The sequence below is a fragment of the Elgaria multicarinata genome, chromosome 9 (genome assembly GCF_023053635.1).
Source record: "Elgaria multicarinata webbii isolate HBS135686 ecotype San Diego chromosome 9, rElgMul1.1.pri, whole genome shotgun sequence".
In the NCBI taxonomy this organism is placed as follows: Eukaryota; Metazoa; Chordata; class Lepidosauria; order Squamata; family Anguidae; genus Elgaria; species Elgaria multicarinata.
The window spans coordinates 17,996,719-18,023,082 of NC_086179.1; the positions used below are offsets into that span (position 1 = coordinate 17,996,719).

At 46.0% G+C, this 26,364-nt stretch overlaps 1 protein-coding gene across 1 annotated transcript in view; it reads right to left on the reverse strand.

Annotated features, from left to right (window-relative positions):
• The window catches only part of PTPRO (protein tyrosine phosphatase receptor type O), a 198,388-nt gene that overhangs the window by 151,426 nt on the left and 20,598 nt on the right, over positions 1-26,364 (reverse strand). The window contains exons 2-3 of the mRNA XM_063134522.1: positions 6,627-6,827; positions 6,288-6,369 (exon numbers count right to left, since the gene is read on the reverse strand). Coding sequence (XP_062990592.1) covers positions 6,288-6,369; positions 6,627-6,827 — 283 coding nt within the window. The remainder of the gene's footprint in view (positions 1-6,287; positions 6,370-6,626; positions 6,828-26,364) is intronic.

Consider the following 26,364-nt stretch of genomic DNA (forward strand, 5'->3'; position numbering starts at 1 on the left):
GCAGGACTCCAAGAAATGAATCTGTCAAGAAAATCCTCTGACCCTGTAATACTCGGCTCTGCAGTAATTGGAAGGTGCTGACGAGAATGACAAAGATAACGTAGATGTCATTGGTTCCTTCCCTTGTCAGGGCATCACCGGTGCATCCATAAGGTTGGGAATATACCCAGCACATGCTCAAGGCACACTTGACAGGCCTGTTGATTTGAGCATGCTTTTAGAGTGACTTTCCAAGACAATAGGATTAGTTAATCAGTAATAATCAGCCATTCACATAGAAGAGCCCATGATTTAGGTCTGCCTTCCCCAATTCAGAGCTCTCCAGAGGTGTTGAGCTACAAGTCCTATAAACCTTTGAATGGTTTTAGTTTTTGTGAACTGCCCAGGGAGCTTTGGCTGTTGGGCGGTATAAAAATGCAAATAATAACAATAATAATAATAATAATAATAATAATAATAATAATAATAATACCCAGCCAGCAAAGCACCAGGTTGGGGGAAGCTAGTTTAGCCATACTTGAGTATAAACTGGATTCACTTCAGAAGACTGGAATTGCCTTTGTTAATGGGACTCTTCCACAGTAGTCCAGACATCTGTGTAACTCAGGGCTGGCCCTTCCATGAGGTAGGGTGAATTCACTAACTCAGTTGGCAGATCCTAAAGGGCAGCAGGTTCTATCCCAGGAGAACCAAATGCCTCACACATTCTAGCTGATCTTCTGTTGCTGCTCTCTGGAGTGTCCCCAAGGTGGGTAGACTCTTTGGGAACCCTGCTGGTCTCTCAGAAGGGAGAGTGGCTGGCACAGTTTTCCAGAGAGCTTGGCCCAAAGGCCTGACTATGAGGGGTCCTTCTTTAGAGTGTGGCATTGATGGAGAGGTGCTCATGGAGATTGCCTCTGCTGCCAGAGCACACATGGTCTCCATGGCCACCTCCCTGCCAATGCCCAGCTCTACAGTAGGAGCCCTCAATGAGGCATTGAGGGAGGAGAAAGGCTTGCCACCACTGCCACCATTGGGAGGAGGAGTGGAGAAGCAGTGACCACCACCCGAGATGGTAGGAGGACTGGAAGAGAGGGAGGAAGGAGGAAGAGGAGGGCTGTCATGTCATTCCCACCAGCGTCACTGCTGTTATGGGAGGGGGGAGGAGAAGGGGAGGCCTTCAGTTGCCATGGTCAGGCAGGCAGAGAAGAGAGAGCAGCAGTAGGTGTGGGGGGAGGAAGGTAGCTGGCCACTACCACTGCCATTGTCATGGGGGGAGGAAGAGGAGGTGTGGCAGCAGCCACATACCCCATCATCCTCATTATTGGGGGGAGCGAGCAAGAGCCACAACCACTGCCATTATCATGACAGGGGGAGGGCAGAGAAGGCAGCACCTAGGGCAGTAGGGAGAAGGTGGAGCAGGGTGGGCAGTGGCCACCACCATCTTCATCATGGGAGAGGGAATGTGGCTGGAGTGGGGGAGAGAAGAGAGGGCAGCCATGCCACTTCCCACCTGGTGTAACTGGAGTTCTGGGTTCAGAGGAGGGGCCTTCCCTCATTTTGCATGGGCACCAAAGATAGTTCAAAGCAGCCTCAGAGGAATCTCAGCTGTATGCCAGGTGAAGAGATACCAGTGAAGCCCATGAGTCCTGAGAGAATTTTCATAAAGATTCTGTGACATCACAGCAGCTTCGCCAGTGAAACTACTAGTGATATTTATACCTTAGCTCTCCATTCTAAATATACGTATCCTAACTCTTCTTATACAGAAGTTCCCCCCCACAGCCAATAGTCAAGTCTTTCCCCTACTCTCCTTCCCTATAAGAACACCTCCTCCCTCCCTCTACACATTGCTCACTTCCCCTTATATATTGGAGAACTTCATTGATAAGAATTCAGTAAGCAACTTTAAATATTTGTATATAGCTTTTCAAAGCTCAAGGAGGCTTAAATCACACGTCTCAAAAATACAGATAGATTTATACTTTGCACCAGGATAAGGCACTGGGCCCATTCAGAAGTCACTTTAAAGCCATGGTATAAGGTGTCTTCTGAACACAGCCTAGCTTTTTGGCTTAACCACTGTGGTTAAAGCCATTGTTTAAGGTGTCTTCTGAATGGGGCCACTATGCATTTCGCCAGTGTATCTACTGCGAGATAAGCAGTGAAGTCATGAAATCAGCAAGGTTGGCCCTTCCACAGTGACCTACTCTGACTTTCTATGTGATCCCCCACCCCACCTCATCACAAAGATATTTCGTACTTGAACTCACGGACTGCATCAAATGACAACATTTCCAAAATGCAATATTCTTCAGTGTGGGATGGTTGCACATCCAGTTATTAGCCATCCAGTGTTACAGCAACATAGTACTGGGGTCTTAGTTCAGTGGTAGAGCACATGCTTTGGATGCAAAGGTCCCACATTCCATCCCTATCATCTCCTGGAAGGGCTGAAAAAGACGCCTGTCTGAGACCACGAAGAGCAATTGCTAGCTACAGAATTCATTCAGTTCACATTTTAATGTAAACTTAACTAACTTGCATTTTCAAACCTAGACATCATGGGTGGGGAACCTTAGGCCCAGGGGCAAAATCCAGCACTCCTGGGGTCCCAGGTGGCCACACTTCTTTCCCCTGGCCACTCCCACTTTCCCCCAAAGACCAATAGTTAGATGCTTACCTGGCTCTTGTGCAGTTTTTCCCCATTGTAAAAGATTGAAATGCATCTCCTTAGACTTATTTATTGGCAGTAAAGGTTTTAAGCTACATTATTTATTTGCAGGGGGCGAGCATGGGCCCACCCCTTTTGCCTTCGGCCCCTGAATCTGTCCCCCAAATTCCAGCTGAAATAGGTTCTCCACACCTGCTCTGTGTTAACAAAAAATCTGTTCTCTTTTGAAATTCACAATTCTCTGAGTTTTGCAATGGAGTTCTCTAGTTTAAAAAAACAAGTAAACATATACTAGGGGAAAGTGCATGCAAAAATGAAAATTCATGAAAACAGCATTCAAAAATTCATTATATTGTGGCGGAACAGCTTTCAGAGATGTGTATATTAGACAAAATTGCATACACAAGAATTCCAGGATTGGGTGAAATATGCATAACCATGTGTACTAATTTCCATGCAAACTTAAAAACAAACAAACTCAAATACATGTGGAATTGGGACAATTTTAATATTGCAAAACTAAGGGACCCCCAAATAGCATTCAAAAATACATTATATCATGGGGAAACAGAGTGCCAAAAATGTGTATATTGGACAAAATTGCATACAAGAAAAATCTCAGTATTGGGAGAAATGTGCATAACAAGGTTTATCAATTTTCATGCAAACTTTTTAAAAAACACCCTCAATTACTTGTGGAATTGGGACAAGCCAGTTTTAATATTGGAAAACTAAGAAAACCACAATTGACAATTCTACCCCTGCCTAGATGGACTCAGTATGTAGTAGAATTCCATATGTTATACACTTCTCTCCTTCCAACTGCCTAATCCTAAACACATTATATGGAATTAAGTTCCATTGAAACCAATTCAATTTATTTTCAAAAAATGCATTTAGGCCTGAGCATGTAAGCCCATTAGTTATGGAGAACTCCTTAGCTGGTGTGTATAGCAGTATGAACTTAATATTGGGAGAGAGGGTGCTGAATGGACAGCTCCTTTTCCCTTTAAACTAATCCTAGCGGTACTTTGCTGACTTAAAAAAAAAAAAAACAGAACCCAAAAAATCTTGAAGCTAATGGGCCTTCATTACAGAACAACTGTCTTTTAGCCATTATAGTTAATGAAATCTATTGGCAGCTGCCTCTGCATGTTTGCTGATATCTGAAGGATTAGGAGACAACTTTGAATCTAACGAAAGTATAATTGATCAAAAGGGGAAAGAAGGAAGAAGAAGGCAGGAAGTAGAGTTATTTGACTGGGAGCTTCTTTTTTAGCATGGCAGGGTAAAACATGTGCACAAATTCACTTCCACACCACTTCCCTTAATGCAAACTGGATCTGAGCATTGGGGTGCACATAAAGACCCTACCCCACTCCGCATCTGAGGATCTGGCATTAAAATCAACAGATGGCTTCTATAGATAAACTTCCCACCCTTGGAACTAGGCTCACACCTGGACTGGTAATAGGTAGGAAAATCTATGACAGAAAGACCATGCAGAAGATATCAGTTATCTGATGGTGCCTTTCCTCTTCCAACCAGAGGGAAATGTCCATAAAATAGGATGGAGTTCACAGTTCTTTGAGAAGAACTTTCAGCTCAACATTTGGGTGGGTGAGGGTTAAAAAAGGGTTTTACCCTTAAAGGCAGCTTTAAAATAATTTTAAATTGATGAATGCAATAAATAAACAACTAAAACTGTCAGTTGATTTCAGACAGGCAACATTCTCAGAAAGCTGAAGGACTTTATCTCTTTGCCATGGACAGCGTTTCTTTTTCCCCCATCTCTTTTTTCTTTAATCTTCTTTTTGAGGTTAGTTTTGCCACTACCTGTGGCAGCTAACAGGGGGCTTCTTTGTGGTGCTGTTTCCTGCCCCCAGAATTCCAAGGGGCATTCTGAGAGTGGAGGAATTGTGGCCACCATGAGGATTGCCACAACAGGCAGCAGCAAAAATCAGTTTAAAAAGACAGAAAGTGATAGGAAAAAAGGAGCAACTGCCAGCAAGAGCAAACAGGTAAAGCCCCAATGTTCACCTGTGCCAAATGATGGAATCCTCCCCTTCTCACCACCCATAAATGGTGCAGGGGGAAAGTTGGGAGGCTGAATTTCGCCTCGGAGCTACTACATAGCCAAATTCTGTGGCACCGGCACCATCTCCCTCACACACGAGAAATAGAAAGCTGCCTTAGACTGAATCCATCTAGCTCACATATTGGTCCATCTGGTTCGCTATTGCCAATACCTCAACCCAGTGCCCTCAGATGTGTTGGACTCCAACTCCCATAAACCTCAGTCAGCATGGCCTTGGGTTGATGGGAGTACTAGGCCAATGCACCCAGAGGGGACCACATTGGAGTGGCCTGTCTCTTCATGGATCTTTCTGAGCCCTACCTGGATATGCCGGGATTGAACCTGGGACCTTCTGCATGCAAACCAGTGCCCCACCAGCCAGCAAAGACCCTGCCCTGCCCTTGATTATTCTGGGTGTGTGGAGGTGAGCCCTGGTTATCCAGGGAGGAGGCAAAGGTAGAAGGCCAGAGATGTGTCACCTGTCCCCAAGGTGAGCACATGGACTGAAATCCCAAGGTCCATGCAGTGGAGGCTGGTGGTTCCAATATCAGTGGGGCTGCACATCCATTTTGGTCTTTAGCATTCAACAAGGGGTTGGACTCGATGGCTTTATAGGTCCCTTCTAACTCTACTAATCTATGACTCTATGATTTAGCCAGAAACATCCAGACGTGTCAAGAAACTGTCCAAGGTGCTGAATCCCATTTGGTGGGATAGAGTCCAGCATCTTGGATAGCTCCTTTAGAGTTCTGGTTTTAGTTCCAATTAAAAAAACAGGAGGGATTTACAACCCCACCGAAGTCAGAGCCACCATCCTTCACTGGTTCTAGGGCTGAACCGTTTGATTGTCATGGCTCAGAATACACCCCCTGATCTACCCACCACCCCCCAATCCCAATGAGATGTGGTTTCTCTTTCGCCCCGCCCCGAAACCAGGCAAGAGAACGAGCGAGAGAGGTGCAACATGTCCTATGCAAAATCACAACAAACACCCCCGAAGCAGAGAAAAGAAATCCTTCCCCCCCCCCCCACACACACCCCTATCCTCGCCACCCATAAATGGGGAGGGCAAATTGGAGACGGCACGCACCCTCGACGTCTCGGCCTGACTCCTCCAAGGCGCCACCTTCTCTGCCCCCCCCGCCCCCCCCGGCCAAACTGACTTGCTGCCGCCTCCCTGTGCCCCCCAGCCCTAGATGATAACAGAATCCGAGAGCGCTTCTAAAGCGATGAAAGTGACCTCATTTTGCCTTGGGAAGCGCGTCCCAATCAACCGACCTTCCACGCCAACTCCGATTAGGCATGCTTCAAAAAGAAGCCCCGGGGGGGGGGAGAGCGGGGGCACGGGGAGGGACTCCCGAGCTTAGACATCTCCAAATACATACCAGTGGGGGAAACAGGGAAGGGAGTAAAGTCTTTTGCTACCCTCATCACACACACACACCGGGCCAAGCGAGCGAGCCAGGGGGCGAGCCACGCCTGGCGTGCTGCACCCTCCCGCGTTCGGTTGCCGGCGACGGCGGCGGCGACCGTGCGGGGCACGCGTTGCCTTCTTACCTTGAGGAGTAAAACAAAGAGCCAGAGCCGGCAGAAGCGGCCGCGCATGGGGACGCCGCTCCTTCCTCCCGGGGCGAGATCCCTGATCATTTGAAGAGAAGAGATGGCGGGGGGGGGGCGGAGAGACACCCCCACCCACCCTCAAGGCAGGTGCAGCCTCGCCGCCCCGATCTCCACACGCGAGATAATGAGGCTTCGGTGCCTGCAGCGAGCGAGCGGCAGATCCGGGGGTCGGGCGGGCGTGCGCGTGTGCGCGCTCGGCTGGGCTTTCCAAAGTGTGGGTAACAATGGCGAGGCGAGCCTGGTGCTGCAACGGCGGCGGCGGCAGCAACATCAGACCCGCAGGGCGGCTTTCCCGTCTCGCTGGAGACCCGGCGTTGGACTCGCGGCTCCTCCTCGCTCCTCCTCTTCCTTGATGACTGAAAGGCTCGGGGGTTCTCCTTTCCGCCTTTCCCTTCCTTCGGCCGCAGCTCCAAGGGGTGACCGGGGCTGCTCGACTGCTCCTTGACGGCTCGCTTCCACCGCCGCCTTCCTCCTCTCCTGGAAGAGCAAAGAGGGCGATCAGTTTCCCTCTGCAGGCAGCCGTCCACCGCCTAGCTGGTCTGCTCGCGCGCCAGCTGAAATTGACAAGGAGCCGGCTGAAATTGACAAGGAGCCGCCTTCTCCCTCGCTCAGCCGTGCCTCTTTGGGAGGGATCCTCCCACCCATTTAGCCCCGCCCTCGGCTGGCCCCACCCCCTCCTTTCTTCCTCAAACCAGGTTCCACACGCATGCACACAAGAGGGTCTGGGGTTGCCGCCTAAGTGGGGCAGGTGTGTGGGACTCCCCTCCGGGAGATTGTGAATGTCTGCCTACTTGTGTTTTCAGCCCACTGTATTCACTATATTCTTGGGTGAGAGGGCATATAGCATGGCAACTACTGTGAATAATGTGATTGTCACTACCAGGACTTTCTGCATTTAGTTTAGGAACATATGAAGCTGCCTTATACTGAGTCAGACCATGGGGCTATGTAGCCCAGTATTGTTGACACTGACTGGCAGCAATGCCTCTCACCTGAGACCTTCTGCATGCAAAGCACCTGCTCTACCATTGAGCCATGACCCCTCCCCTTACTGATTACAATTCTCCCCACTCCCACCACACATCCCTGCCCACACATACCACATGTGCTCTATATAAAACTGAAACCATGCATCATACTTCTTGCATTTAATGAAGTGGCCTATAGTCTATGGAATCTCATGCCAGAATAAGTTTGTTAGTCTTTTAAGGCGCCACAAGACTCTTCCTTATTTCTGCTGCAATAGAGTAACATGGCTACTGCTGGACATGGTTACATGGGATCTGTTATTGATGCAGCATGGGATGGACACAGCCTGAGTTTATGTCTTCCAGCAGATACTCCCAGCAGGTCATGTTGCATAGGATTCCCAACTGGGCCATGCAGGCGTGGCTCATGCCACACTATGGCCATAGCTAGACCTAAGGTTTATCCCTGGATCGTCCGGGGTCAAACCTGTTCATCTAGGTGACACACAGGGGATTCAGTGCTCAGGCAGGAGTGAACCCTGGATGATCCCAGGATAAACCTTAGGTCTAGCTGTGGCCTATGGTAAAACATGAATTGGACTACAGTCAGCGCTGGAGGAGTGGCAGACATACATGAGCTTCATCCCATATATGGGATTTCTCCCCGTCCTTTTCATTAGTCACTCTGCTTCATCCATCACTAAAGAGATTGTTACCTAGGAAGCTACTTTATACTGAGTTAGACCTTGGTCGATCTAGCCCATTATTGTTGACACTAAGGCCACAGATAGACCTAAGGTTTATCCTGGGATCATCCAGGGTTCGCCCCTGCCTGAGCACTGGATCCCCTGTGTGTCACCTAGATGAACAGGTTTGACCCCTGGACGATCCAGGGATAAACCTTAGGTCTAGCTATGGCCTGACTAGCAGCCAGTGAAGAGATTTAAAACTGATTAGTTTCCGCGCAAAGTATAAAGTGTTGGTTATCACCTATAAAGCCCTACATGGTTTGGGTCCAGGCTACCTGCGGGATTGCCTTCTCCTATACAATCCACCCCGCACACTAAGGTCCTCTGGGAAGAACTTCCTTCAGCCAGCCAGAGGACCTTCTCTTCTGCTGCTCCCAGACTATGGAATGGCTTGCCGGAGGAGATTCATCAACGTAACAGTTTTTTAGCATTTAAGAAAGCTATAAAGACTGATCTCTTCTGGCAGGCCTATCCTGTGGAATTTTAGGGTGCTTTTAGGATGTTTTTAGTATGTTTTTAGGAAGTTTTAACAATGTATACTGTGTTTGATTAATATTTTATGTATTTTATACTTTTTGTTTTTCCCTGCCTCGAGGCGGGTTAGAAATAAATTTGTTGTTGTTGTTGTTGTTATTTCAGGCAGAGGTGATTTTTTCCAGCCCCACCTGGAAATCCCAGGGATTGAACCTGGGACCTTCTGCATGCAAAGCTGGTGCTCTACCCCTGAGCTACAGGCCTTCCCTAAGTTCATGACACAATCAATCAGTTTGGCATCTTTTTCCACCTTCTTTAATGATACACCCTTAGTCCAAAATAATAATAAAAAGAAGACTAAATTCCATAGTCCCTTTCGGACTGGAGCAGTGGGAGGGGGAAATGGGTATATAAGGATCTATATATGTTCTAAAATGCTTGTGCATTAAATAACAATAGCAATAACAACAATAATATGTCTGCAGAGAGATATGTTTTAGGCTAGGTTTGTGTGTGTGTGTGTTTGGCTTTCCGCTGCAGAATCCATAGGTCAGATTCATAGAAATACGAAGTCATTTGTACCAAGCAGGCAGGAAGCAAGTGTAGGGACTGATGAAGAAACATGAGATGCTCTACATCAGGGGTGTGATGACTTTATGCCTGAAGAATCTATTGTGTTTTTCACTAGAACCCCAAGGTCCACCAACAGGAGCCAGGTAAAAAATAGTGGCTCAGGAAGAGAGAATTGAAAAGCAATTCTCCCCTGAGCATACACTTCAGTTCCAGAACTGGACTTCACTCATAAATCCTTTCATCCACATCTCTCTCTCTCTCTTTCCCCTGCAAGTTTTCATGACTTTAGCAGCCTAATTTAGGAAAGGGGAAGACCTTTTGTCTTTGCTATTGTTAAACCATTAGGAGCCAGAAATCCTTGAAATCTACTGCAAATCACCCAGTGATCTATACAGAAGGTCCCAATCTATCTTCTGCCTACCCATGGTCTAGATCAAGGGGAGATATATTGGTGCTCTCCAAAAGTTTTGGATGACACCTCCCATAATCCCTGACCATTCACCATGTTGGCTGGGGCTCAACATATCATCTCAAACTTTGCCTATGTCTGGTTTAGACAAGACTGATGAAAGGGATGAATAATTTTGACAGCAGAATTCTGGACAGGGTGGTGAAAGGATTGACATTTATTAACAGAGGGCCAGAGAAAAGACAGCTGCAGTAGTCTGGGATGGGAGAAGCCCAAAGCAGAAGCAACAAGGGAATTGGTTGCTCTTTGACTACAGACAGAGAAAGCCACGAAACAGTGCTAGGTGGAGAAGTACACAACTCTAATAACAAAACTGTTTCTTGGCCCATTGTTTGGCACTTTGTTATCTGTGTAGCTGTAGCAGATAAGGGCATTTTGAGACAGAAGTGTGATTTTTTTTTTTTTTAAGGCTGGCAGTGCTCCCTTTAATCTGATTATTCCTCTTAAAATCTGATCATATCTCTGCATGAAGTACATCATTTCTCTTTTAAACATCTGGTTCCTATCATGAACATAAAAAGTAGGGGTGTGCACGGACCCCCCGCTCCGCCCCGCGGGCTGATCCGAAAATTTTGGATCGGCCTGCTCCGCTCCGCGCCGCTCTGCCCATACTCCGCTCCTCTTCGCTGCGGAGCTCCGGCTCTGAATCGGAGCTCCGCAGTGGAGGGGAGTGGCGCCAGGTAAGGCTGGGAGAGGAGGGCGGGGGGGGGTTACCAGGTCTTGCTGCCGTCGCCGCCCGTGCGGCGACGGTGGCAGAGCCCGGTATGGGACCAAGGGGGAGGGGGACCTTACCTGCCTCTGTCCGTGGTCCGTCGGCTTCTTCAATTGAGCCCACGGTTCAACCAGGAAGTCTGGGCCGCAAGTGCGGCCTAGACTTCCTGGTTGAACCGCGGGCTCAATTGAAGACGCTGACGGACCGCGGACGGAGGCAGGTAAGGGAGAGGAGGGCGGGGAGAGGGTTACCGGGCCCTGCCGCCGTCGCCGCATGGGCGACAGCGACAGCGGCAGGGCCCGGTAAACCCCACTTACCTTTAAAGCGGAGCTCCGGATCGAGGCGAAGGATCCGCCTTCACCTCGATCCTCTTCGCCATGCTCCGCCAGCCCCCCAATCCTCTTCGCCTCCACCTTAAGGGCAGGTGAAGCCCCCCACTCCACTCCTGCTTCTCCGGTCCGATTAGAAGCGGAGCACATCCCTAATTTTCAGATCTGCATTCCATGACCAGCACCAACCCCTAAATGAAATTACCTGCTTCTTTCATTTGCTTTTAGGTCTTAGGATAAGAAGTTGTTTGGAGATCCTAATTACTGCATTTCTATGTGGTTCAACTTTTGTCATCAAATATTTTGCAAAAAAAAAAAAAGCAATCTTGGCTTCTCTATTGATTTTCTCTGTTTGATTTTATCCTTCTCTGTCTTAAAGCACTAATAGTGGTGTGGATTTGGATTGTATCCCTTTAATGGTCCCCCTTGTGATCTGTTGATCCCGCATGTGACAAAGCAAGTTCTGTTGAGAGATCCCAATCCATAGCAGTGGGCTATGTGTCCACTGCAGCATGTAAAGAACTTTCCCCAATCCTCAGGTAGATGATCCTCATTATACTCATGGGGTAGGCGAGCTCGTTCCTGCCAGACATTTGGACATCTGGTGCAAACTGGATCCTCTCTGAAACTTTCCACACCATATGGCTCTGTGGGAATAGAAGGGAGAGTCTGATTTGCACCATGCAGGCCAAGTGCAGAAGCTTCCAAGCCCTGGCATTGTAGTGAAAATGTGGAAGATCATGTTATCTCGAGGAGTTAACAGTGCACAAATTCCCTTGCCCATGTCTAGAGTCCCCTGGGCTAAATTTGTTGATGCTCTACAGCTCTAGGCCTGTTGGGTTGGTGGTCCTCCAATTGTTGGTGCTGGTTCTTTTCCAGTCTGTAGGAACGCATGAACATTCTTCTCTTTTTTCCTTCCTTTTTTTTTTTTTTTTGGTATAACTAAGAATTTAATGTAACAATTCCAATAAACAAAGCAAATACATTACAGTTTATTAAACATTGGGAGAATGTAAACAGTAACATGCCTTGATGGTTGGGAACCTCTTTCCAGTCTTGAAATGAAATACCCATGCAGTTTCGAAAGTGATATCCAGAGCTAGTGGCATCTGGCAGAGAAACAAATTGCAGGGCCAGTCCTACCATTAGACCAGGTGAGGTGGCCACCTCGGGCAGCTGATGTTGGGGGTGGCATCAGCATCCTTGGCTGTTTCTTTGTGCCCCTTGTCCATTCCATTGTTGTTGTTGTTATTTTGAAATCAGCTTTTATTACTACATAAAACATTATACAACACAATCATTATACACATTCAATTATACTGGTGACTCAGCAAAAGCACCCAGCATGCACCACATATAAACATCTAGGAATAAATTTAGTATCAAATGGATTAAATATCTCAGAACACCACACATAAACATCTGAGAACGATTTAAATATCAAATAGACTAAATAGATTAAATAGTACGTAAGATCAAGGTTCACATATCTTCCAAAGCCAATGATTTAAAAAGTAGTGAAAGTATGAACACTCTTGAAGCTGGTGGGGCAATAGCCCACTGTGAGCTTACTATGTGGATCTCTGGGACAGTTTTTGAACCAGAACCTTGGCACCAGCTGACCTAGACAGCGCTGCGAAGCCAGGGTATTACTGCAGTCACATTCACGATGCCTACAGTTCTTACAGTTCTTACCACCAAGTAACAAAAAAATAAAATAAAATAAAGTTTTAAAAAATCAAGATGTATGATCTTGCGCTATAATTTCTTCTTGCTGCCATTAGTATTCTGTAATTGTTTTGCTTTATTGCTTAATTAGCTTGTTCTTGCTAATAAATCTTTAACCTTCACCCAGCAGTGAGTTCATTGTTGACTAAATCCTTAAAAGAGCTGTTGCTTACTGGCAATACAGGCACACCCAGATGATGTCACTTATGCCTGCTGGGGCTTTTGGGAAGTCCTAGTGCATTATGGACCAACAGGACATTACCCTAGAAATTGAAACAGAGAGATTCATCCATCACTCGTCAAGGATTAGCAGCCAGGTAGGAGCTCTATAACGCCCACTGAGATCCTCCCAGGCCATGGGATGGTATTAACGAATTTCTCAAATAATAAATGACTTCTTACTTTTATTTCCTGCTGCACTCATTTCATGATGTACTTTTTCACTATATGAAGCACAGGAAAAAAAGTAAAACAGAGGTGCAGCTGGGCAACCTGGTGGTCTTCAGAGGTTTTGGACTACAATTCCCATCAGCCACAGCTAACACGACCAATGGTCAGGGATTATAGGACTTGACTACCTGTCCAGTAGAATATAGATCTAGATCTAGATATATAGTTGGAACATAGGGATAGTTTACCTTGCTAGGTTTGCAAGGACATTGATTTTAGAGGAAGCTTTTGTGTGGTGCAGAGTTTCTCTCAGTAACAAGAGGCTGTCTGATTTTTTCCAGAGATAGATGGTTTGTATCCCATAACAGGTATGTTGACAGCTCTTCAGGTTTTTGCACTTTTCAGAAAGCAAGTGATTGGCAGCTCTCAAGTAGATGGCCTATTGAGCTCTGGCATTCATATTGTTCTGATTGCACCCAGGAAAACAGTCAAGTAACATCAGGGCCTGTTGGTGGAAATGTACATTTTTGTTCTTCTTCCGGCCTTTATGAATAAGTTTTCTTTGCGTATTTTCCCCCTATTTAATGTTGTCATTTGCTATTGATGATTCCTACACCTATGTATTAAGATGCAACCCTGACCCACTAAAATAAACAGAAGTTCTGCTATTACTTTCAAAGGGATGTAAGGCCTCATCTACACCAAGCAGGATATTCCACTATGAAAGCGGTATGTAAAAGGCAGGAGCCACACTATGGCTTTATAGCGGTATTGACGTGCACTGACAACTGTTGGGGCTCATTGACACATACCATATACTGCTTTCATACCGCTATATCCTGATTGGTGTGGTTCCTGCCTTTTATATACTGCTTACATAGTGCAATATCCTGCTTGGTGTAGATGAGCCCTAAGATACAATCTGCTAGAATAGTCTTCTATGGTGGGGCTTTTGCAAAGCTCCTATTCATGACAATGGGACTTGTACGGAAGAACTTCCTAGGTAATTGTGCCATAATCACAATAATACCCATGTTTAAATGTTTTAGTATTGGAACATACTTAATATATTTTTAACTTTTGTATATTTCCATTTCAATTTATAGGTTTTAAATGTATATGTTTTAAATTTTGCAAAGCCGCCTTGAGGCTCAGCATTGGGCAAAAGGCGAGATACTACTACTACTAATAATAATAATAATAATAATAATAATAATGCCTTGAAGGTTCACTTTCTCAAAGGTGAGCTTACCTGTATGCTGAGATCATCATCGGAGGCATTCTTCCAGGTACCCCCTTCCAACTAAAGTGAGGTGGGCAGTGACAAGGGAAAGGGCCTTCTCAGTGGTAGCACCTAGGGGTGTGCACGGACCCCCCGCTCCGCTTCTCTTCCAGATCCGCTCCGCCCCGCCCCCGCTCCGCCTATGTCCACTCTGCTCCGCTGCAGAGCTCCGGATCCGGATCGGAGCTCCGTTTCCCCCCCCCCATAGGCTTGCATTAAGCTAAAAAAGTATACAACTTTTTTTCTGTGAAAGTTAGAAACCTCAAGTTTGGCACCATGACACCTCATGGAGGTATACACACGCACGCCAAGACTCAAGGCCTGATTTTTGGGGAATTTATGAAAATCGGGCACCCCATTCACACCCCTTTCGATAGCTCTGTCAATGTGCATGTTAAAAACCTCAAACTCACCACCATGATAACTTATCCAGGGATACACATGCACGCCCAGACTCAAGGCAGTTCCATCATCCCCTGATTTTTGGGGAATTTATGAAAATCCAACACCCCATTCACACCCCTTTCGATAGCTCCGTCAATGTGCACGTTAAAAACCTCAAACTTGCCACCATGATAGCTTATCCAGGGATACACACACATGCCCAGACTCAAGGCAGTCCCATCATCCCCTGATTTTTGGGGAATTTATGAAAATCCAACACCCCATTCACACCCCTTTTGATAGCTCCGTCAATGTGCACGTTAAAAACCTCAAACTCGCCACCATGATAGCTTATCCAGGGATACACACGCACGCCCAGACTCAAGGCAGTCCCATCATCCCCTGTTTTTTGGCGGGGCTTAAACCTGCAGACATCTCAATGGGGCCATTTCAAAGGAAATCCCAACATGCCATGAATTGGGGAGTAGAGATAAACCTATGAATCTTCTTCCACACTTGAAAAATGGATTTGGAACTTCCAAAAGTCTAATTGAGCGCAAGAAGGACTTCTCCCCTGAGTCAAAGCCAGACACACACAACCTCCCTGCGAGGTGGGCAGGGGAGGAGGGAGGGAAGGCAGGCAGGCAGCAGACATTTCTGGGGCATAAGGAAGTGAGCCAAGGATAAGCCAGTAATGCATATAAAATGGAATAAATAAATAAATAAATAAATAAATAAACGAAGGAGGGGTGGAATTAAAAGCAGCAGTGTTGCTGAATAAACAACAAGAAGAACTTTTTAAAAAAGGCTATATCTGTCTTTTACCAGCAATAGGGGGACGTGCCCAGGGGAGGGGGAATCATCGGCCAATTTAACTGGTCCTGTCTAAGAACCAGTCTTTTAAGAAGCAACGCTGTCAGTTCAACTCATGAAAGCCATTGCTCCACCACGAGAGCTCTACTAAGGAGTAAAGCTCTCACTTCAACTCATGATAGGCATTGATCCACCAGGTTACTCTCTTTGGAGGGCTCTGATGGCCCCCCAAGTACAGGAGAGAGTGAGGGCACGTCCACATGGGATGCCCTAGGGGAGCTCATCCCCTTGCACCACATCTATTCAGTTGTTCCCCAAAGTTAGGGTGGGTAGCAGTGCTCTCTTATTATTGGCTTAGTATATGATTTCAGGTTGTGTTTGTGCATTTGGTGGGGCTACTGTTTTAAAAAACACTGGGAAAAGTCCATTCAGACTAAGAAAGAGAAGTTCCCAGAATCCCAAGTTACCCGTTTTGCCTATCCCCTCCTCCAACTTTGGGATCATGTGATCATGACAGGGAGTTGACTCTGCCCCTCAGCAATCGAAACAGGTAACCTTTTTCCCACCTTTACCCTACTTTTTTAAAAATTCTAGCACGCGAACCGCACCACGCAAAGAGCTGAGAGTAGGCTCAAAATGACCCCCATCCACGACTCCCTAAGCACAAGAATTTTCAGAAAGATAGCTTCAAAAACAACACAGTTATCCCCCTTTCTTTTCCGCAGTGCAATCCTATGGGCGAAATGTTTCAAAATGGTGATCGGATCGGTCCGCGAAAAGAGAAGCGCTCCGCGTATGGCTGCTTCTCTTCGCCGTGCTTCTACGGGTCCCCGGTCCGCTTCTACTCCGCCTCTGGGCAAGGCGGAGCAGGCCAATTCGCTCCTGCTTCTACACTTCTAATTGGAGCGGAGCACATGCCTAGTAGCACCTGATAATGGGATGCTCTTTTGTTGTTTGGCATCAGGTCTAATGTTTTGTTTCCCAGTCTTTTCACCATTTTGAACCCTTGTTATTTTTCTGTTTTGTGCTGCTGTTACCTCTTGCTCAGATCTTACGCTTGATCTGGTGCAGTGCTTTTTCTTGCATACTTATTTTTTTTATTGAAAGCCACCCAGGAGCCTTGGCGGTTCAAGGGTGGCAACGAAATTCTTAATATAAATAAAGTGTGCCATGTTTTATCCTGTTTGTCCTTTTAATAACCTTGTGATACTATTGCTATGAGCAGTATCATAGTTTCATTTTACAGGAAAGGAATTGAACTGAGAGATAGATGACTTGACAAATGATTCCAGGGCTAAGGAGGACTTTGTTCCTTTCCATAGTATATCTATTTTTTGTACATTACTATCATCATCTGAGGCCCTCCTCCTGCGGCATCCTTCAAGGAAGATTTGGAAGATGGTAACAAGGAAGAGAGCTTTCTCACTGGTGCCCCCACAATTGTGGAATGCCCTCCCCAATGAGGTCTGCCTGATGCCAACATTGCCATCCTTTTGGAGCCAGGTTCAGGCTTCCCTCCACTTCCAAGCATTTGACAATGGGTCTTCTTTGCCTCGAACCTCGATCTGGAGCTCTGTAGAGGTGATTCTCTGCCTGGATTTTGAAGTCCCCCCCCCTTTCTCTGTCTCATCAAATTACCCGTCGAAGAACTGTTCAGTATTCAGATAATTGGTATTAACAGAAATGCTTATAGCTCTCTTATTTTTAAACATAAAGAGATAAAACTTGGCACAGTGATAGCTCTTGAGGAAGGCTTTAGTGATGCTAAGATTGAATTAGATCAGTTCATGCTTTGATTTTTTTCAGAATTTTTAAATGGAAATTATCAAAAATGCTTACATCTGCATAATTTTTATAGATAAGGAAATGAAACACAGCAACTTGATAGATCTTAAGGAGGGATTTATCCATACCAAATTTGAATCAGTTCCATTCATGCCTTGATTTTTTAGGATTTTTTTTTAAAAAAAAATCCCCACTCCAGCCTTCTCCAACCTGGTGTCCTCCAGATCTATTGGATGGAGCTGCGCCCCCCTGCACCCAGCCACTGAATAAAGAGCTTGCCTGTGCCTGACTCAGGTTTAGAAGCTTTCTGACTCACAATGTTAGCCAGCCCAGCAGCACTTTCACACTGTGGAAATGTGGGTGATTGACTTCTATGAGAGTGATCAGAAACTAGCTCCTGCTCTCCCTACCCACCCACCCCAGATCCAGGATAAGCAGCCAGTTAGTGTTACCCACTCCCCCAAACACTGCGATTGGATGGGAACATGGTCAGGGACAGCGCTGTGGCTATTCCTAATTGGTTAGCCAGAGAAGTCAATATCAAAGCTCCCCTCACCCTACTAAGCGTCTTCCAAATATGGAGCTATTCAATTTAGAAACATACACAAACACGCACAGCAGGATAATTCCAGAGACTTTAGACACTCTGCTCTGAGATTATTCGATGGGTTTGGAAGCGGCCAATCTCTGGTCTGGAAGATCAAATGCTCTGCGGATATTTGCAGTTACCAGATAATTCTGGAGTGGAGTGCACACCCCTACTTTTTATACTTCTCACTGACCCGCGAATCCAAAAAAGTGCCGAATGAATGACACAGCTACGAAACGAGTCTCTCATTTGAAAGAAACTTCAGCAACAGTTACAAAACTTCCCACCCCCGGGCATTTCTGGACTAATTAAAAATATTCAAAGAGTTTTACAAAGCATGAAATTGCCTCTCGTTCCCCGCTTTATACAGCAGAACCATGTCATGGACCCCGGGCTGGTTCTGAATGCAAACAGCCAAGGTTTTAACACTTGCCAGAGCTGATGTTTTCCCGATTAGACATCTCTGACATTTTTTCAGTCAGTGGTGCTAGGCGGAAGTAGATCAATACCCGTTGCCTGTATCTCAATGACATAACGGGTGCCTCAGAAGATAGAAGCTCTGTGTGTGTGTGTGTGTGTGTGTGTGTGTGTGTGTGTGTGTGTATCTGTGTGTGTGAGTGTGTGCGATGTGTGTGTCCTTATGCTGCAATAATTAAATGCAAAGCTTTTTGCCAAACAACCCATGGAAGCGGCGCCTGTCAAAGCAAACCGTCCATTGACATTTTCCCAATATCAGGAAAATTACAGCTCACGTTAAATGAGGCTTCTGAAATATTGGAGAGAGACGTCGTTTCTCACGATGGAACATTTAAGCAGCTGCAGGTGGCTTCTCACTTCTATGGTGTGGTTGCGTGTATATGAGACCACGTCCTGTCTCACCTCTCCAGGCCCTCATCTTCACGATGTCGCTAATCCTGCACCTGGTGGCGCAAGCCAGGGCACAGCCACATTGACCCTCCTTCCAACCATCTACATGGGAAGGAGCGCAGTTGTGAGCTTTCCTGCCACCACTGCTGCGCCCATGCAAACACTCATGCAGCCAGACTGGGGTGGCCTGGGAGCATCGGCGACCCCTCTTCGAAGGGTAGATTAGTTGTTGTTTTTAAAGTGGAACTGACTTGGGTGGGTGGGTGTGTTTAAAAAAAGCTGTAAAAGCAAAAGATCACATTTACAGATAACTGGGGGTGGGGACAAGGGGGAAGGAATGAAGTGCTCCCTCCCTGCTGGGATTTCCACCACCACCCCTTTATTTTTATTTTCTTAACAAAAATAAAAGAGGCGGGGGTAAGTACCCAACTTTTTTAGAGCAGAGCTTTGGGGCTTTGCCCCTGGATTGCTTCGGAGTGGCAGCTGTGTCATGTAGACCACCTGCCGCGACTCCGAAACAATCCAGGCGCAAAGCGCCCATGTCGACAAGCCCCAAGAATACATGTGATACCCTCCCTATGAAGGGGTGGATGACTACATCACTCTCTGCCGGGGCCAGGACGGGGTTGTGGGCAGCTGAAGACCTTTTTATTCACTCAGTATTTTAACACTTAATTTTTAACTTAAATTATACTGTTTTAACTCTGTATTTTAACCTTATATCAATTTTGCTGCGTGGTTTTATCCTGGTTGTGCTTTTTATATTGTATTTTGTATTTGTGTTTTTTAACTTGTTGGTTGTTTTATGATGGTTTTAATTTTTGTGAACCGCTCAGAGAGCTTCGGCTATTGGGCGGTATAAAAATGTAATAAATAAATAAATAAATAAAACTGGAAAGTTTGTGTTCTCTAGATAACTTGCTGCACACAACCCTCCAGTGGGATGTATGGAGAAATGGTTTGGGTCATGCTCACATGCATCATATATTAGGTGTGCAATAACTTTGTAGCTCACTTGTTCTTCACTTGTGCTGGATTTGCAGGAAATGATGGATGGCAATATCTCCATGCATCAATAGTGTGTCCGGCATTGAAACAACTATGCCCCCATCCAAAAGAAACACTCTTTTACCTTGCCAGTTAGATCTGTAAAGCACCACCATAACATCCCATCCAAATCTACCCACAGTCGATAATGAAGACAGATGGAAATAGGGCCAGTTTGGAGGCACGAGAATCCTAACCCCTCTGCTCAGTGAGCTTAATTCGTCAGGAATGACATCAAATGGAGAAGGTGATTGCCTATTCTTGTGAGGTGTTGACCCTCCATTCAACTCTCAGGATTGCCATGCGCTCGCTCCTTACCTCCCCAGAAATGCATGCAATACCCTCCCTATGAAGGGGTGGATGACTACGTCACTCTCTGTTGGAACCAGAGCAGGGCTTTGGGCAACTGGATAATGTGTGTTCTCTGGAGCACAATCTGCAAACAGCTGTCCAGTGGGATACAAGGCACATGGAGAATGCTGACCCACTAGGGTGTCCATTTATAGGAACCTAGGAAGCTGCCTTCTACTGAGTCAGACCCTTGGTCCATCTAGCCTAATATTGTCAACACTGACTGGCAGCAGTTCTCCAAGACTTGAAGGCAGGAATTTTTCCAGCTTATGAATAATCGAATAAGAGGAAATGCCTCACCAAAAACAAAGAGGTCACAGGTTTGCATACAATTTGCATATGCCAATTTATACAGCTATAGATGCAAATGTAGAAATGCTCACTACAATTTTAACAGAAATGCAGCACATCTCACCATAGTGCAGAAGACCATGAGCAGATGACCTGCCTGCCTGTTCAGCCTGCTGTCCGTGTGAACTCTTGATGGGCAACACTTCGTATGGTTCCTTATCTTTAAACTGGAATTCAGCAGGACAGACCTTTAAACGGAGGACGCTTTCAAACAAAGGATGATCCCATGGCAGCTATTCAAATAGAGCGCTGTCCTCCGTAAAAGAGGACATGTGGTCCACCTTACCTCTTCACTTTGCCCACTGATTCCATGCTCAGAGAAGACAGGTAAACAGGCAGTAACAGCAAAGAGCAAGGGAAAGAATAGCAGGGCCAGGGGCTCCAGGTGTTGGCAGTGGGCCCCTACTGGGGGAAGTGGACCTCAACAGGTGCCCGATTATTCCAACCACTGACACCAGCCCTAGTTTCCACAATAAAGCCAGCATCGTCTGCACCACCAATTCTGCTGGATTTCAGAGGGTCAAGGCATTGGGAAGCCTACTCCAGGCTCAGGCCCTCCACACAGCATCCTACTTCATCCCTCCCCCTGTCGACACACACACACACACACACACACACACACACACACACACACATTTCCAGCCTTTTCCTTTCAGCAAAGATGTCCAGGGCAAAAGGAAAGGTCCACTTGGTGCAATTCTTCCCTTCTTTCACAGAATGATTCTGTGAAAGGCAGAGCTGTGCGAGGAAGTAGGGTGGGGGATAGAAGTCCATGGACATTTTCTTCCCCAGAAGCTGCCCACAGACTGTCGTTCAAAGGCCATGGTCTGATGGTGGCCCTGATCTACCCACAGGGATGTTTTCACAATGCTGTGCTGCTGACCGAAAGCCTAAGATCAGATAATTTAGGATCTCAGGATCCCCACCCTGCTGCCCTCTACATACGTGGGACTACAATTCCCATCACCCACTGCCAGCATGGCCAACAACCATGGTGGCTAAGTGATGGGGGTTGTACTCAAACACATCTAGAAGCCACCAGGTTGGGGAAGGATTGTCTAGACCAGGGTTGGCAAACCTCAGTCAGCATGGCCAACACATCTGGAGAATATTGTGGTGTTACACGCCACAAGTCAGTTCCCTAAGGTATGTCTAGAATTGGTAAGTCTGTGGTGCTTAGAATGTTGACCTGAGCGGGTGGAGTTAGAATGTCTTCGGAGGGGGAGGAATGATATACCAGGTGGCCCAAAAGTAGGTATACAGTTGCTTAGAATGTTGATGGGAGGGGGAGAGAATGTGGCATTTTATTACATTGTTTATTACATTTACATTTGTTTAACACTGTTTAATCTTGTAAGTGCTCGAAATGTATTCCATCAATGTTGCAACATTCCTCAAACCTATCCAGAACACTGTGACACACAGTACGACACAAATTCTGGTCCGCATCAATGTCCATAAATGCTTCCGAGATAAACTCTTTTAATTTGCTCACTGTCTGGGGATTCCTCTCAAAAACCTTATTCTTTACTATGCCCCCCCCCAAAAAAAGAAGTCCATTGGTGTTAATTCATGTGAACGTGGTGGCCATTCAATGCTGCCACATCGTCTGATCCAATGTTGTGGGAAGGTGTTGTCAAGATAGTCCCTTACTGCAAAAGCATAATGAGGAGGTGCCCCATCTTGTTGGAAGAGCAGTTCAGCAAAGTTAGCCCTGCTTCTGAGTTGTGGCACTACCACGTCACATAACATGTTTAGGTAATTGTTACTATCCACAGTTGTATCAAAGAAAACTGGTCCTACAACACCTTCGCTGGACAGTGCACCCCACACTGTGATGCCTGGCTGGTTCAGTTGAGATGTGATAGTCAAATGAGGATTTTCATCTGCCCGATACCCACAGTTATGCCTGTTCACGTGGCCTGACAAATTGAAAGAAGCCTCATCTGACCAGATGATCTTATCAAGAAGTTCATTAGAGATTTGGTTATGCATCATCTCACAGAATTGCAACCGACGGTCTGGGTTGTCCTCCAGAAGACCATGTAACAGTCTTGGACGGTACGGCTTCAATTTCAATTTATGCATTAAGCGTTGCAAGGACATTCTAGGTATGGATAGCTGCTTAGACACATATCGTGTGGACTTTTTCGGACTGTTCACAAATGTCAGAGTGACTCTCATCTCATTTTCCTCTGTCATAGATGTCCTAGGACATCCAGATTTCCATGCATCAGCCACTGCACCTGTTGCTTCAAATTTATCTCTAAGACGATAAACTATCAGACGTGTTGGTGGAGGAGTGTCAGATGCTTCTTGCCACGCTGCGCGCCCCCGCTAGGCATTTTCAGTCTTCCAGTACTGCTTTAGAATCCACTTTCTTTGTTCTTGACTCAAGTTCGCTGCCATCATTCACAATATCAGTAAAAAAAGAAAACTAAAAAACTAAACAACTGTATACCTACTTTGGGGCCTCACTCTCCACATCTGTCACCACCTGTCACTCTTCCCAACTGTCATTCTGACTCCACCCCCACATCTTCTACTCACACATTCTCTCCCGCTCCCATCAACATTCTAAACAACAGTATTCCTACTGTTGGGCCAACTGGTATAAGGGAATGACTGAGGGGATTGAGAGAGACTTTTCAGTACTTTTTGATAGGGATGTGCTCCGCTCCGATTAGGAGCGTAGAAGCAGTAGTGGATTGGCCTGCTCCGCCTTACCCAGAGGCGGAGTAGGAGCGGACCGTGGACCCCCTAGAAGCAAGGCGAAGAGAAGCGACCATTTTTCGGAGCTCCGAGTTCAGGCGGAGCGCTCCGGTCGCCATCTTGAAAACATTTCGCCATAGGATTGCATTGCGGCAAATAATCGCGCATAACTACGTTGTTTTTGAAGCTATCGCTCTGGAAATTCTTGTGCTCAGAGAGTCGTGGATGGGGGTCATTTTGAGACCACTCTCACCTCTCTGCGTTGTCCGTGTCGCGTGCTATATTATTTTGAAAATCGGGTCAACCGCGCGGCTCAAACTGCGTTTCGGCTTTTCGCCCATAGGATTGCATTGAGGGAAAGAATCGGGGATAACTGGGGGGGGGTTAAGCTATCGTTCTGAAAATTCTTGTGCACAGAGAGTCGTGGATGGGGGTCATTTTGAGACTACTCTCAACTTTCTGCGTGCTGTGGTTCACGTGCAATGTTTTTGTGAAAATCGGGTCAACCGCACGGCTCAAACTGCGTTTTCGGCTTTTCGCCCATAGGATTGCATTGAGGGAAAGAATCGGGATAACTGGGGGGGGGTTTAAGCTATCATTCTGAAAATTCTTGTGCACAGAGAGTCGTGGATGGGGGTCATTTTGAGACCACTCTCAACTTTCTGCATCGTACGGGTCGCGGGCTAGAAGTTTTTAAAAAATCGGCGGGAAAAATACCTTTTTCAAAGGGCTGAGGGGCAGAGTCAGCTCCCGGTCATGATGATCCCAAAGTTGGAGGAGGGCATAGGCAAAACAGGTAACTTGGGATTCTGGGAAACTTCTCTTTCTTCATCTGAACGGGCTTTTCCCCGTGTTTTTTAACACAGTAGCCCCACCAAATGCACAAACACAACCTGAAATCATATACTAAGCCAAGAATAAGAGATAGAAACACAGCACTGCTCCCCACCCTAACCTTGGTGAACAACTGAATCGATGTGGTGCAAGGGGATGAGCTCCCCTAGGGCATCTCATCGTGGACGTGCCCCCACTCTCTCCTGCACTGGAAGGCCATAGAGCCTTCCAAAGAGAGTAAAACGGTGGAGCAATGCCTATCATGAGTTGAAGTGAATGGTCACTTTTCAGTGGTGGAGCAATGCCTGTTCTGAGTCGAAGTGAGCGTTTTACTTCTTCTCGGAGCTGTTGGTGGCTGTCAGTGTCTTGAACTGGCAGCTACTTCCCCCTCCCCTGGGCACGTCCCCCTATTGCTGGTAAAAGACAGATATAGCCTTTTTAAAAAAATTCTTCTTGCTGTTTATTGAGCAACACTGCTGCTTTTAATTCCACCCCTCCTTTGTTTATTGATTTATTTATTCCATTTTATATGCATTACTGGCTTATCCTTGGCTCACTTCCTTATGCCCCCAGAAATGCCAGCTGCATGCCTGCCTGCCTTCCCTCCCTCCTCCCCTGCCCACCTCGCAGGGATGGTGTGTGTGGGGTGCCCGATTTTCAAAAATTCGCCAAAAATCAGGGGATGATGGGATTGCTTTGAAACTTGGCATGCGTGTGTATATCCCCATGAGGTGTCATGGTGCCAAACATGAGGTTTCTAACTTGAACAGAAAAAAAGTTGTATAATTTTTTAGCTTTCAATGCAAGCCTATGGGGGGGGGGAAACGGAGCTCCGGATCCGGATCCGGAGCTCCGGGCGGAGCGGAGCGGAAGTGGGCGGAGCGGGGGCGGGGCGGAGCGGCCCGATCCGGAAAATGGCGGATCTGCAAGTGAAGCGGAGCGGGGGGTCCGTGCACACCCCTACTTTTTGAGTCTTTAGCCTTTAGTGCTTTAGCTCTCTGTGTGTAGAGTACTATTGTTCTGGAGAGTTTGAGGATCAGTGTATAGAGGGGTGTCTTTTGAGTGTGGTGTGCACATAGTCAGTTGATGTATATTAAACAATACTGATAATAAAGAAAGCTCAAAAGTGATTGTGTGAGAGAAAGGAAAACGTGTATGTGAAGAGAGAAAGGATTGGATGAGAGGTTTTTAAAAGGTTTTGAAAAGTTTTATTTTGAAACAAAGTTTGTGAACCTTAAAATAAATGTTTATTCAGTTTGTTTTAACTACCACAAACATCCCACGTGTCTCTTTGACATTTATCATCTGCCGTTATATACATTTAACACCCACGCTGACATAAAATCACCATCAGCACATTTAATTCACAGTGCTTTGATTTATTACTGAAATCCTTCCAATTTAACCCCTTTCTCCACATAGTTTGGAGAAAGGTGGTGTTTGTCTCTTGCCTCAGGCTCCTCACATGGTGGGGTTTAGCTTGAGCAGGGAATGTCTCCGGCCAGGCCTGTTGTTCAGAGTCTGTGTTGTGGTAGACATTGGTTCCGAAAGGCTGGAATACAGAAGATTTTATAGACAAGGGAGAGTGTTACACAGATTTAGGAAGGTTGAAAAAGAGCAACTAGCAGGGTAAATATTTGCTTTCCAAAACGAAGTTTTGTTATTTTAAAAACATCTAATATGTTTCTCACAATTCCATATGATTTAGTTTGGATGAACTCAAAATAAGAGTTTTTAATGAGTATAATTTATTTTGAACTCTATAAGGAGGCTACACATCCACCCCAAATCAATCATTGTTAAAAAAAAAAGTAGCACATAGAGCAATAAACCTGATTGAGGGAGCCAACAGTATTTTCCCCCTCTTATATTGTCTTGGTAGATGGATTTTGACTGATACTTGGGGTCTGATAGATCACCATAATTGGAGCCAGGAAGATCACTTTGTTTAGCAACCCTGGGGAGTTTTCACTTTCCCTTTTAGTATGCAGCTTTGCACATTCCTTGAGCCATATGGATGATTTCATCTAAAACATTCCTTGCCTTTGTGGGCATTTGGGCATGAAGTGATATATTCCCTCCTGAGATGGGATGATACAAATCAGTGATTTTCCAAGCGTGTTCTTAGTAAGAATGAGAAGATTTCACCATTCCATTTCTATATTGTTCCATAAAATCTCTCTGTCTGTGTTCTACTCTTCTTGAATTTTGATTTAATTAGGAAACTCTCTGAAGTTAATTCCAGAATTGGAGTATGCATATTTTGTTTCAGCTGCCCTTTCCTTCAGGTCATTTGCACCTTTATCCCCTCTATGTTAGAGGTGGGGAGACTTCAGGCTTATGGGATCTAATACCAAACTTTAAACTGGACAGCAAAGCTACACAAAGGCCTGGTCAAAGGCAACAAACTGATAACCGTATTTTACAGATGAGGAACACTGAGGCTGAGAGGGAAGTAATCAATACAAGAGTCAGACATAGCAGAGATTTGTTTATTTTTAATGGCAGTCTTACTTGCAATTTTAAAACTATTTAGAGGCAGAAACTCTTGGATAACTTCTGCAAGTCATTACCAGAAGCTTTTGATCTACCTTCTGTAACCCCCTG